This window comes from Aedes aegypti, chromosome 2, assembly GCF_002204515.2.
Source record: "Aedes aegypti strain LVP_AGWG chromosome 2, AaegL5.0 Primary Assembly, whole genome shotgun sequence".
NCBI lineage: Eukaryota > Metazoa > Arthropoda > Insecta > Diptera > Culicidae > Aedes > Aedes aegypti.
Window position 1 is genome coordinate 243,294,072 of NC_035108.1, and position 13,425 is coordinate 243,307,496.

At 42.3% G+C, this 13,425-nt stretch overlaps 1 protein-coding gene across 3 annotated transcripts in view; it reads left to right on the plus strand.

The window, feature by feature from the left end:
• The window catches only part of LOC5575446 (cytohesin-1), a 165,890-nt gene that overhangs the window by 96,455 nt on the left and 56,010 nt on the right, over positions 1–13,425 (plus strand). For all 3 annotated transcript variants that reach the window (XR_002500464.1, XM_021844673.1, XM_001661905.2), the window contains 3 exons: positions 3,799–3,897; positions 6,809–6,908; positions 6,978–7,152. Coding sequence is in view for 2 of the 3 variants with exons in the window: in XM_021844673.1 (XP_021700365.1) it covers positions 3,799–3,897; positions 6,809–6,908; positions 6,978–7,152 (374 nt within the window). In the remaining variant the exon portion in view is untranslated. The remainder of the gene's footprint in view (positions 1–3,798; positions 3,898–6,808; positions 6,909–6,977; positions 7,153–13,425) is intronic.

A 13,425-nucleotide genomic window follows, 5' to 3' on the forward strand; every position in this document is an offset into this window, starting at 1 on the left:
ATGGCCTGATGTCATATATTTTTTTAGCAATACCTACTCTAACCCATTTGAAACTGTCCCCCCTGTGCTAGTCGAAGTTATTGAATCGGAAACCACGATGAACAGAATTTATCGGGCAGAAACAATTTGATCCACACGTATCTCATCTGTTGCTCCGTCGTTCATATGCTACATTGTACCAAGCTAGTACTTAACCAGCCAGCTTGAAACAACTGTGTTGGGAGTCGTTGGTTCGATGTGTATATATGTGGGGAAGGTAAACGTCACCCATTTGACCACAATATGTTAAAAACGAGACTTTTCTTAGTCTTGTGGTAGCGTCAATAATCTTCTTCTTGGTTCATTATCTTTCATTCAAAATTTATTTGAAACAATTTATAAATTAATAAAATGTTAATATTGTGCGAATACTTGATTTTCATAACCATTTAGGTGACTATACCATTGCTAGCACATAACCGAAGTCGATGCGTTTACCCTATTACACATACATAGTAGCTTCGTCATGTTGATCATCAAAGGCATTGGCTCGATAAAATCGAATTAACCCTTTTGAAAATGTTGACATGAATGAGCATAAGGCAAGGAAGTGAAAGAGAACCACATAATGTATCCCTAAGAATGACTAAATGCGCTTCAGTCGGCATCGGTAGCAAAAGCAAGCCCATGTTCTCTGTTGATGAAGCTGATTAAGAATTCCAAAGCGCTTTAATAAAAGCAATTAAATGCACCGAAAAAGTGTCCAAGTGTTACCATTTTTTTATTCAACAGATAACAATTAAAATGAGATATTGATGGATCTAACACTGTCTTTATCTTTTCTCTGGGATTACTTCCCAACAGGAACACATACTGCTTCTCATCGTACTGTTCTATTAGCACTTCCATAATTGCAGAGAGCTTTCTTTACATACCTTTAAAAAAACTTCTTATCTCTTAACCCGTATAGGTCCGAATCGGGTTTTTTGGATTTTTTGTTTGCTGTGCTTTTTTACCCCTGTGGTGGGTAGGCAAACTTTTAGTTTCTGCAATTTACTGTAATATAATTACTTTATCAGATTTTTAAGTGAAACACAACAGTGTGAACATTTTGAGAAACAATAGAATATGATGATCATATTGTCTACTGTTATTTGATCCTGCAAATGTCCATTTTACGGTTCCCTGGGACTCCTCTACTTTATTATAAAGTGACAAATTTGTCTTTAAACATTTGTGTCAAGCTTATGGGAACACATTTTTGAGAACGATGTTGTTTGATTTCTACTTTTTGAGGTTTGAAACGGTTCAGTATCCAACAACGGTATAGCCGATTATTCCGGACATTAAGTTCGTACATCCAGTACATTCTGAACGGGCCGAAACTCTTCTTTCATATTGTTGAATTTCAAATCCCAATGTTTTATACAAATTAAAATTAGGGAACATTCGCAAATTTCATAACGCCAAAAATGACCATTTTAGACACCCACCCGCCCCCTCGTAACGATTTTTGTATGAATATTCACAAATTTTGTGTGACTGTAACATTTCTAGTACTCCCACCCACCCCTTCAGCGTTATGAAAGCCATTTTCCCCGAATGGCCAGTTTAACCGATAAGTAATGCAGTTCAAATAAGTGTAAGAATAGTCTTTAGTAAAAGAGTGCAGAACTAGAAGGAACTAGCAATAACTTTTTTGTTTCTCGATATTTTTGCACCATTTCTTCACAAGCCCTCAAAAAAACTCAAAAAATCTTTGTCGATATTGATCATTGGGCATCTGATTCCGGATTCATTTTCCATTTTTATTTATTTAGTTAACATCTAAACAGATAACACTGAATCAACAATTTCACGCTACAATACTCGGTTCGCGGCCGCATCTCTCCATCCTCGATGTCCATATCATCCGCGAAGCAAACTAATTTACTGGATCTCGTGAAAATCGTACCCCGGCTGTTGAGCCCGGCTCTCCGCATAACACCTTCTTGCGCAATATTGAACAACAGGCACGAAAGTTCATCACCTTGTCGTAGTTCCCGGCGGGATCCAAACGAACTAGAATGTTCGCCTGAAACCTTCACACAATTTTGCACACCTTCCATCGTCGCTCTTATCAGTCTCGTGAGCTTCCCGGGAAACCTGTTCTCGTCTATGATTTTCCATAGCTCTACGCGGTCGATACTGTCGTATGCCGCCTTGAAATCGATGAAAAGGTTATGCGTTGGGACTTGGTATTCACGACATTTTGGAGGACATGAAAGATCTGGTCCGTTGTTGATCGGCCGTCAATGAAGCCGGCTTGATAACTTCCCACGAACTTGCTTACTATAGGTGACAGACGACGGAAGATGATATGGGATAATACTTTGTAGGCCGCTTGAAAGTTCTCACAATCTAACTTGTCCCTCCGCAGTACCGACGAAGACATGTCCTCCGTTGTCCCGTCCTTCATTGCCTGTGCTATCAGCGCTGTTTAGGTGTTCATTGAAGTGCTGCTTCCACCTTTCGATCACCTCTCGCTCTTCCGTCAAAATACTTCAATCCTTATCCCTGCACATTCTCGGCACTGCGGCACGAAGCCGTTGCGGATGCGTTGAGCTTCTGATAGACCTTGTGTGTTTCTAAAGACCGGCACAGCTGTTCCATCTCCTCACACTCCGTCTCCCCCAGGCGGCGTTTTTTTCTCCCGAAAGAGGTGGGTCTGCTGTGGCCGTTTCCGTCTATGACGCTCCACGTTCTGCCGGGTCCCTTGCTGTAGCATGATCGACCGTGCTGCGTTCTTCTCCTCCAGAATCTGCCTACATTCCTCGTTCGAACCAATCGTTCCGTCGACTCCGTCCCACGTACCCGACGTTGCCTCTCAGCTGCATTGTTGATGGCTGCCTTCACTGTTCTCCAGCAGTCCTCAAGAGGGGCTTCATCCAGCTCACCCTCTTCCAGTGATGCAGCTTCGAGGTGCTGCGCGTATGCCGCGGTGACATCCGATTGCTTGAGCCGCTCTAAGTCATACTGGAGCGGCCGTCGGTACCGTACGTTGGTGACGTCGGAGAGTTTTGTGCGCAGTTTAACCATCACAGATAGTAGTCAGAGTCGATGTTAGCACCACGATAGGTCCTGACGTCGATAATGTCGGAGAAGTGCCGTCCCATCAATCAGAACGTGGTCGATTTGTGATTCTGTCTGCTGTGGTGATCTCCAGGTGTATCGGTATGGATAGACTGTGCTGGAAGTAGGTGCTACGGATGGCCTTATTCTTGGAGCGAAATCAATTAGTCGTAAGCCGTTTTCGTTCGTCAGCGGATGGCCAAGAACTTTCCAATCGTCGGTTTGAACTCCTCCTCCGTCTCCCCCAGGCGACGTTTTTTCTCCCGAAAGCTAGATCTCCTATGATGATTTGACGTCATGGTTTGGGCAGCTGTCGTTGCTAGAGGGTCAACCCTCTAGATTTCCGGAGGATCGCTGTTACAATATTTTTGTGTTAAAAAAAATAAGCTGCCGGTAAAGGAGTTAAACCATAAACAATACAGACTATTCGAGAATCACAACAGAAATTGTTGAAATGATCCTAACGTTCCTTCATGGCTGGATTTAAGGGGAGTTGATGGTCTATAGCCGCGGCCGATGGATCCAAGTTAGGTACCCTTAAAAATAAAGAAGAGAAATCGATATTCTATCCTATCAGCAGCGCACCAAGAAGACTTACCAAATCGGTGAACATTCGCCTCTTTGCTTTTACTCCAGACTCGTTGCTATAATCCCTTTGCCAAGCAAAATATAAGCGTTTACATATTCCTTTTTTTGTTTTGTTTTCAGGCATAGAATTTTTATATGAAAACCAACTTCTGAGGACGGACCCGCAAGACGTAGCTCAATTTTTGTATAAAGGAGAGGGCCTCAACAAGACAGCCATTGGTAAGTATACGATATCTCTACATTTGGAAACGAACTAGCGAAGGATAAAGTTCTCATTAGATACCAAAGACTTTTAGGAAAACAATTACGAGAAAAATGTATATATACCGTAATACTAGGAGTTTACAAACCAAATATGCTTTATTGGGCAAAAAATAATTATTTGTTTTGTGACCTAACAATTTATTAACATTTATTTGAAAAATTACAAAAAAAAAAACATTAAATTAAGTCGACATCAATGTTTTAAAAATCAGTTCGATGTCCTGTTTCCACTGTTCATTTTTTTATTATTATCATAGTAAATTTCAAAGGTCTTTTGCTTCAAAATTATGAACTACAAAACAACAACTCATGTGCTTTTTTCAAATTTCGCTCGATTATGACTGTTTCTACATATAACACAGCGCAACAAAAATGTCATTTTCGCGTGTCTCAAGGATCAAATTATGTGTCTCTAGTAGGTTTGGGGTTGCTGAATCTAATGCCGTTCTCAGCACGTCACATTTTTTAGCTACACATCGCCAAAGTTGTATAAAACATTGGTTTTATTGATGTTTACCTAAAATTTGAAGTATATTTTATCAAAATTTTTTGTGATCTCATCCACCGAGCATGCAAAAGAGGATCTAAACTTTCGTTTTAGATATATTTTGGTTGAAATTTTACGATTAAATTTAGATTAAATAGATTTTTTTAACATGCTTGCAGTCTCCATACAAAATTCTTCGTTTCTCTTATATGGCAAAATTAAATACTTTTCTAAACCTTAAAAAATAACTTTTCCGCATCAAAAGTATTATAAACTTTGATGATAAGTATTGTTATACACATAGAGTTTGTGTATATTCTGTGTGTGTAATTCTGTGGCAAATTAAGCAAATAAATTATCTTACAAACTGGGCAAACTTGCATGCAAGTTGGCTGAAATAGTCAGTTTTTTGCATTTTCAACAACAAGTATCTCAAAAACTAGACGTGCTATGATATTTATGTACACGGCAATTCTCCAGCATCAAATACCTATATTTAACTTAATAATAGAGGTATTTTTACGCTGGAGACAAAAACGTGTTCCGCAGTGTAATTGACTGTTTAACGATAAACTTGCGACGATCGACGCGCCACCATATTTCATATAACGGAGGTTATTAGAACTAACTTGGGAGGTGATGATTGGAGGTTATTTGGCAATTTGGAGGTTTAAAATCACCTCCAAACACTAGCGCTTTTGCGGTGGGATGTTGACGTTTGATCACGAATAGTTACCTAGTTGATATTAACAGCGACAGCTGGATGATGAATATTATTGGTTCACTCTCTGGTGAATGTAGAGATGAATAAATTAAAGTGATTGATTGACTGTTTCTACATATAAACACAGCGCAACAAAAAATGTCATTTTCGCGTTCTCAGGATCAAATTATGTGTCTCTAGTAGATTTGGGGTTGCTGAATCGATGCCGTTCTCAGCACGTCACATTTTTTAGCTACACATCGCCAAGTTGTATAAACATTGGTTTCATTGATGTTTACCTAAAATTTGAAGTCATATTTTATCAAAATTTTTTGTGATCTCATCCACCGAGCATGCAAAAGAGGATCTAAACTTTCGTTTTAGATATATTTGGTTGAAATTTTACGATTAAATTTAGATTAAATAGATTTTTTTAAACATGCTTGCAGTCTCCATACAAAATTCTTCGTTTCTCTTATATGGCAAAATACAATGACTTTTCTAAAACCTTAAAAAATAACTTTTCCGCATCAAATGTATTATAAACTTTGATGATAAGTATTGTTATACACTAGAGTTTGTGTATATTCTGTGTGTGTAATTCTGTGGCAAATTAAGCAAATAAATTATCTTACAAGCTGGCAAACTTGCATGCAAGTTGGCTGAAATAGTCAGTTTTGCATTTTCAACAACCAATATCTCAAAAACTAGACGTGCTATGATATTTATGTACACGGCAAATTCTCCAGCATCAAAATACTCTATTTTACTTAATAATAGAGGTATTTTGATGCTGGAGACAAAAACGTGTTCCGCAGTTGTAATTGACTGTTTAACGATAAAACTTGCGACGTTCGACGCGCCACCATATTTCATATAACGGAGGTTATTAGAACTAACTTGGAGGTGATGATTTGGAGGTTATTTGGCAATTTGGAGGTTAAAATCACCTCCAAACACTAGCGCTTTTGCGGTGGGATGTTGGACGTTTGATCACGATAGTTACCTAGTTGATATTAACAGCGACAGCTGGATGATGAATATTATTGGTTCACTCTCTGGTGAATGAAGAGAATGAATAAATTAAAGTGATTGCTAGTGCACCTATCATCACACCGTTTCAGCCATTCGCTCGCATTCGCCCATTATTAAACGGCCACTGTGTCACTGCTTCCCTGGATGACAGTACTATCGAAATGATAAAGTATTTCCATTGCAGCAGTCGTTGGTATGTGGAACGAGTAATTAATAATAACCGCGGAGTTTGTATACAACAAAAATCCACAATGCTGCACTTCCACACCGGTATTCCACTTATGATCATGGTCCGATGGGACGCAACAATAAACAAAAATAATTAATACTCGGTTGATAAAAGTAATTAAAATTTTTCAAATTATTTATGTATTTCAATTTGTTTGTGGTTTGTTCATGTAGTGAAACATAAACCTTGCGGAATCTCTGACGTTGCTTACAGAAATTAAGCCACGAAATAAATCCATCACTGACCATTTGCGTTTGGTTGTTTGAATTGCGTTGCGTTCGAAGCGAATGGGCACGAAGTGCTTTTTGGCATATTAATTTTACATGGCGGCATTCTCTTTATGAACACTTTGCAGCTCGAGCCAAAAAGGTTGCTTTTCGATGTTTCATTCTTACTACTACCTTCTTTACAGGCGATTATCTAGGCGAGAAGAATGACTTCAACGAGCAGGTGCTGAAGGCCTTCGTGGATCTGCATGACTTTACCAACCTTATTCTAGTGCAAGCTTTAAGGTATGTTATACCTAATACATCATCATTTAGGTCTCTGGTTAATTGTCTCTAACATTATCTGTATTGCAGACAATTTCTCTGGTCATTCAGGCTACCCGGTGAAGCGCAGAAGATCGACCGCATGATGGAATGCTTCGCACAGCGGTACTGCCAGCTCAATCCGGACATCTTCACTAACACAGATACATGCTATGTGCTTAGTTTTGCAATCATTATGCTAAACACGTCGTTGCATAATCCATCGGTAAGTTCGGTTTCTGGAAGCGGGAAGGGGAACTGTGTCCACCTCTGCAAACTTCGACCCACGTACGCAAAAATGACGTCGGTCAATTTCTCTCCGCTTGCGTACGATTCTGGCATTACTAATATTATTTACCTACGTAGTGTGCATTTTCCTTAGTGTCGATATATGAGGACTAAACTCGTGTTACTCACGGTCAATTGAACTCTCTCCATATTCTAAATCAAGTACGACACTTTCCGTGAAATTCCATAAAATCTAATATGCAAAAAAAAAATTAGATTTTCTTGTCTGCATTAGTAATGATAATCTTCGCCTTGAAACTGTAATTACAACTGAGTCTAGAATATTAAGAGACTAGGTTTTGAATCATAAAGGCTTGAATATTTAACGATTACTCATATGTCATACAAATTTAATATGAATTGTAAGATAATTATGTATACCTCGCTAATGTAAAATATTTAGGATACATATCTACATTATATTTTAGGCGATTTTGGGAAGTTTTTCAATATTTTCAAGGCTATTTTATGTTTTTATTAAAGTAATAAACGCAAAATTTGTCAAGAAAATTATCTGCGTACTTTTCAATTATTATTGTAGTAATATATAAAAATTAAGGATTTTACCAGATTTTGATGAATTTTGTGAAAGTGCGCAGAGCTAGGGGCGGTCACGTTACATTGTTTTTGACGCATTCACCACCAATTCGACTCTTGTTGCTTCACGTTTCAGGTCCAAGTAAAAATGGCTCTTCTTCTTTCTCTTTACGTCCCCACTGGGACAGAGCCTGTGGGATTCGAATCCACGACCCTCAGCGTGGTCGGCTATCTGGGCCAAAAGTCAAAACTGAAAAAGCAGTTTTTCTCCTTTTAAACCAACAAATCGGAGAAAATAATAACACACTGCTGTTTTATTTGGAAAATAAAAGAGCTATGTGTTTTTATTTTCTTCGATTTGTCTATTCAAAAAGAGAAAACTGCTTTTTCAGTTCTGACTTTTGCACCATTTTTGCTTGCACCTTCAGGCAGGTAATGTCTGAAAACTCAGTGCAGTGCCAAAAACATGCGTGCCACTCAGAAATTGATTGTGCGTCTCCCATTCTTTGCGAGTAAACTCAAAGCAAGGCACAGGAGACAATTTGTTTTTGTGCTAGACAAAGCAAAGCACAATCTCTACTCTTTCAGTCTCTTTCGTGAAAGCACAAAATCCACTCTGGAATATTTTACACAAAGTATGCTTCGAAAGCGGACAAGCTAAATATGTGCTTTGCAATAATTTATAGTTGTGGATCTTGACATATTTGGTAAAGTCAGAAACAGAGCTTTGACAGGCACTTATTAATGAAATGAATTCAAGTGAATTTGTTTACGCGTGTACGGAACGCAAAGAGTGAAAATGAGACAACTCGATACCATGCATCCCAAAACTCATTGCGAGTCAGCACTGCCAGGGTGCAGTCCGGAAAAAAAATACTCCTGCACGTCTCTTTCGAATTTTGAGTGCTATCTCGCAGCAGCGCGTCCCCTGCTTCAGGCGGGTGTACAAAACTGCCACCGTTCCAAATGTTCTGAGGACAATATCCATATAATCCGCGAAGCAAACAAATTGGCTGGATCTTGTGTGATAATCGTTCCTCGGTTGTTAAACCCGGCTCTCCACATGACACCTTCTAGCGCGATGCTGAACAGCAGGCACGAAAGTGATGGCAGCCCTGCGCCATTCAGCATCGCGCGCCAATTGAGTGTAAAAGGAGCTGACTGAATGAAGCTCAAAAGTGAATGGAAAGAAGGAAATGAATAAAGCTCATTCAAGTGTTTTGCCTCGATCTGTAAAGACGTGTTTTACTGTTCTCTCTGCTAATTACCCCTCTAATAGGTTATGGGCCTGTGAAGTAGCCATTTTGTTTTTGTGCAAAGTGAACACGTTCAGACAAGTCGTGGCGTGTTTGTTGGAATTTTTCCGGAAGTGTTAAATTCAACAAAAATGGAGAAAATTGGTATCGCGAAGTTAACGAACGATAATTACGATTCGTGGAAATTGGAAGTCGAGTTTTTGTTTAGTGAGAGAAGGACTTTGGAAGTATGTCTCGCCGGGAGTGAAGCCGGAAGTGGTTGCTTCGGGTTCGAACGTTGCGGAACTGGCTGCCTGGGACGAGGGAGACCAGAGAGCGCGCGCGACGATCGGTTTATTGCTGACAAAAAGTCAACACGGGCATATCCGGAATACGAATTCCGCGAAAGCAGTGTGGGACAATTTGGAAAAGCAGCACCAGAAGAAGACGCTTACGACCAAAGTGCATTTGCTCAAGCGAATCTGCGACATGGAGTACCACGACGGGGACAACATCGAAGAACACCTGATGGAGTTTGAGGATTTGTTCGAGAAGCTGGCTAATGCTGGAACAAAACTAGACGAAGATCTCCAGGTGGTTTTAGTGTTTCGAAGTTTGCCTAGTTCGTTCGATGCCTTGACGACGACGCTAGAGAACCGAGCCGATGATGAGCTAACGATGCATCTTGTGAAAGGGAAGATCATAAACGAAGTGCACAAGCGTCGTGATCCGGCGGTAGTGGATTCGGTTGTTCTCAAAGCGGAAGACAAGAAGAAAAACTCAGTGTGTTTTTTCTGCGAGAAGCCCGGTCATAAGAAAGCAAACTGCAGCTTGTGGCTGAGGCAGAAGAAAGAAGAAGGTGACAGTAGCTCAGCAGTGAGCAGGCACAGCGAAGTGAGAAAAGTGTCGAAAAAGCTCGCGAAGGCGAAGCTTGCGACGTCGCGATCGGAAGAATTTACTTTTCTTGCCAGAGAGTGTGTGACGAATGGTTGTGTCGTCAATTCCGATGTGAACGTAGAACCGAGAAATAGTGCGTTTGTTGCCAGTGAGTGCGCGGCGAAAGACTGGATCGTCGATTCCGGTGCGAGTTCGCATATGTGCGCAAATCGGAAGTTTTTCGTGTCGTTCAATGAACCGCGGATGGACACTCCGAAATCGGTTACGGTTGCCGACGGTAAACATGCAGCGGTGAAAGGCGTCGGATTGTGCCAGATTTTTTGCATCGGAGGTGGTGGCGCAGAAAACGCGAATTTTGTTGAGTGAAGTGCTTTTCGTTCCTGATCTCGACATGAATCTCGTGTCCGTTGGCAGGCTCGTTCAGAAGGGAGCGAGCGTAATCTTCGACAAGAACGGATGTAGAATTGCGAACGGTGATAAGATTGCTGCTATTGCGCCGTCAAGCAAGGGTCTGTTCCATCTTCAAATGGTTGAACGTGCTAGTGCAGTTTCGGATCAGAGTCATACGAAAAACTGCATACACGAGTGGCACAGGAAGCTGGGACATCGTGATACTCAAGCTATCCTGGATCTGGAGCGGAAAGCTTTGGCAACAGGCATCAAGGTACGTAAACTGCTCTGTTCGTTATTCTTGTGAACCCTGTTTGGAGGGAAAGATGGCAAGGCGACCATTTCCTAAGAAAGTGAGGCGTAAGTCGAAAGCGGTGTTGGATTTGATCCACAGTGACTTGTGTGGGCCGATGAAAACGGCCACACCTGGAGGCCGTCGGTATTTTCTTTCGCTGATCGACGACTACAGCCGCTTCACCACTCTATACATTCTTAGGAAGAAGTCGGATACCGTGGACGTTATCCGAGATTTCGTACGTTTGATGAAAACGCAGTTTTGGTAGATCCCCGAAGATCGTCAGATCGGATCAAGGAGGAGAGTACCGCAGCGCAGAGTTGGTCAAGTTTCTCAAGCAGGAAGGAATTCAGCAGCAGTTTACGACAGCATACACGCCACAGCAGAACGGAGTTGCGGAGCGCAAAAATCGTTCGCTGGTAGAGATGGCACGGTGTATGATCATCGATTCTGGGTTGCATTATCGTTACTGGGCCGAGGCGGTTAACACGGCCAATCATCTGCAGAATATGTTGCCAACGAAACCGGTGCAGCAGACGCCTTACGAGATTTGGCACGGTACGAAGCCGGACATGAGCATGATCCAGATTTTTGGTTCGGAAGCTTATGTGCACATCCCGAAGGAAAAGCGGACGAAGCTGCAATCGACGGCGACAAAATTGACGTTTGTTGGGTACTCCCAGCAGCATAAAGCATGGCGTTTCATCGACTTGAAGACAAACGAAATCGTTTTCAGTCGTGATGCTCGTTTCTTGCCGTCAAGTGATCGAGAGATTCCGGATGCAGTCGATGACGAAATTTTCGTGGTGCCTCCGGTGAAACCGTCCAGCAACATGGAGCATGAAGGGTCGGACGAGTCCGATGAAGATTCCAAAGATGAGCCGGACGCAGATAGTGACGATGAGGAAGAATTCCGTGGGTTTGAAGGAGAATCTTGCGACAATTTGGATCTTGGTTTTGAAAATCCAGCAGATCGGAGTTTATATGAAGATGCCAATGGCAGTGTTGTCTCTCGACAGGACGACGAACTAGTTTCGATCCAGGGGGAGTCGACTTACTTGCAGGAGGAGCAATTCGCCGTTACACCTCGTCGTTCTGGAAGGTCAACGAAAGGTATTCCACCTGAACGTTACGTGGCGGATGGTAAACTGGCTAGGAGTCAGCAGTGTGAACCCCGAAGCTACCAAGAGGCAGTGAGTGATCCTGAGAATGGCCATTGGAAGGCCGCCATGAACGACGAGCTGAAGTCATTGCGGGAGTGCAAGGCCTGGGACTTGACGTCGTTGCCGCCAGGAAGCAAGACCATCGGATGCCGCTGGATCTATAAGAAGAAGCAGGATGAGCAAGGTAAACTAGTACGATATAAAGCGAGATTAGTTGCGCAAGGTTTCACGCAACGATATGGCCTGGACTACGACGAGGTATTCGCCCCAGTCGCGAAGCAAGTGACGCTTCGTACACTGCTGACCATCGCTGGACGAGATGAGATGCAGGTCAGGCACGTTGACGTGAAAACTGCATATTTGAATGGCGATCTCAAGGAGACCATTTATATGCGGGTACCACCCGGACTACGAGTTGAAAAAGGACAGGTGTGTCGTTTGCGTAAGAGCCTATATGGTTTGAAGCAATCAGCCAGAGTTTGGAACCAAAAACTGAATGATGTTATGAAGCGACTGGGATTCCGGCAGGCGGATGCTGACCCGTGCTTATATGTGCGGAAGACGAGCGGCGGCACAGTGTATATCCTGGTGTATGTGGATGATATGCTAATCGCTACATCACGTGATGAAGACTACGAAGGAGTTGTGAAGGCTTTAGCTAGCGAGTTCCAGATTACAACACTTGGTGAAGTGAAACATTTTTTGGGAATAAGAGTGACGCGGAAGAACAACGCCTACTGCTTGGACCAAAAGGCTTATATCGACAAGTTGGTTGCACAGTTCGGACTTGCGGATGCTAAGGGATCACGGATTCCTATGGACGTCGGATACCTACAGCAAAAGGAGGAGCTGGAGAGTCTACCGAACAATGAGAAGTTCCAGAGCCTCGTCGGTGGTTTGCTGTATCTATCAGTAAATACCCGGCCCGACATCGCTATTAGTACATCCATTCTTGGAAGGCAGGTAAGCAAGCCAACGAATGCGGATTGGACGGAAGCAAAACGGGTTCTGCGCTACCTGAAGTCTACGAGTGATTTGAAGTTGGAATTGGCTGTAAACAGACAAGAACTTCCAGGATACGCGGACGCAGACTGGGCCGGAAATGTGAAGGACCGAAAATCGAATTCGGGCTACCTGTTTCAACTGGGTGGTGGCCCGATTTCATGGTGTGCCAGAAAGCAATCGTGTGTGGCACTTTCATCGACGGAAGCGGAGTACATTTCGTTAGCTGAAAGTTGTCGGGAGCTGCTTTGGCTGAAAAAACTATTGAAGGACTTCGGGGAGCCTGTACAGGAACCAGTACAGATCTTCGAAGACAACCAAAGTTGCATCAAGATGTTGGAGCAGAATGCAGGACTGAAGCGTTCGAAGCACGTGGACACCAAATACCACTTCGTGAAGGATTTGGCTGAAAACGACAACGTAAATGTAACTTATTGCCCATCGGCGGATATGTTGGCGGACATTTTTACGAAACCGCTGAACAGGGTAAAATTGGAGGACATACGCGAGAGGATTGGATTGCGATCTCTGCGCGATGAGGAGGAGTGATGGCAGCCCTGCGCCATTCAGCATCACGCGCCAATTGAGTGTAAAAGGAGCTGACTGAATGAAGCTCAAAAGTGAATGGAAAGAAGGAAATGAATAAAGCTCATTCAAGTGTTTTGCCTCGATTTGTAAAGACGTGTTTTACT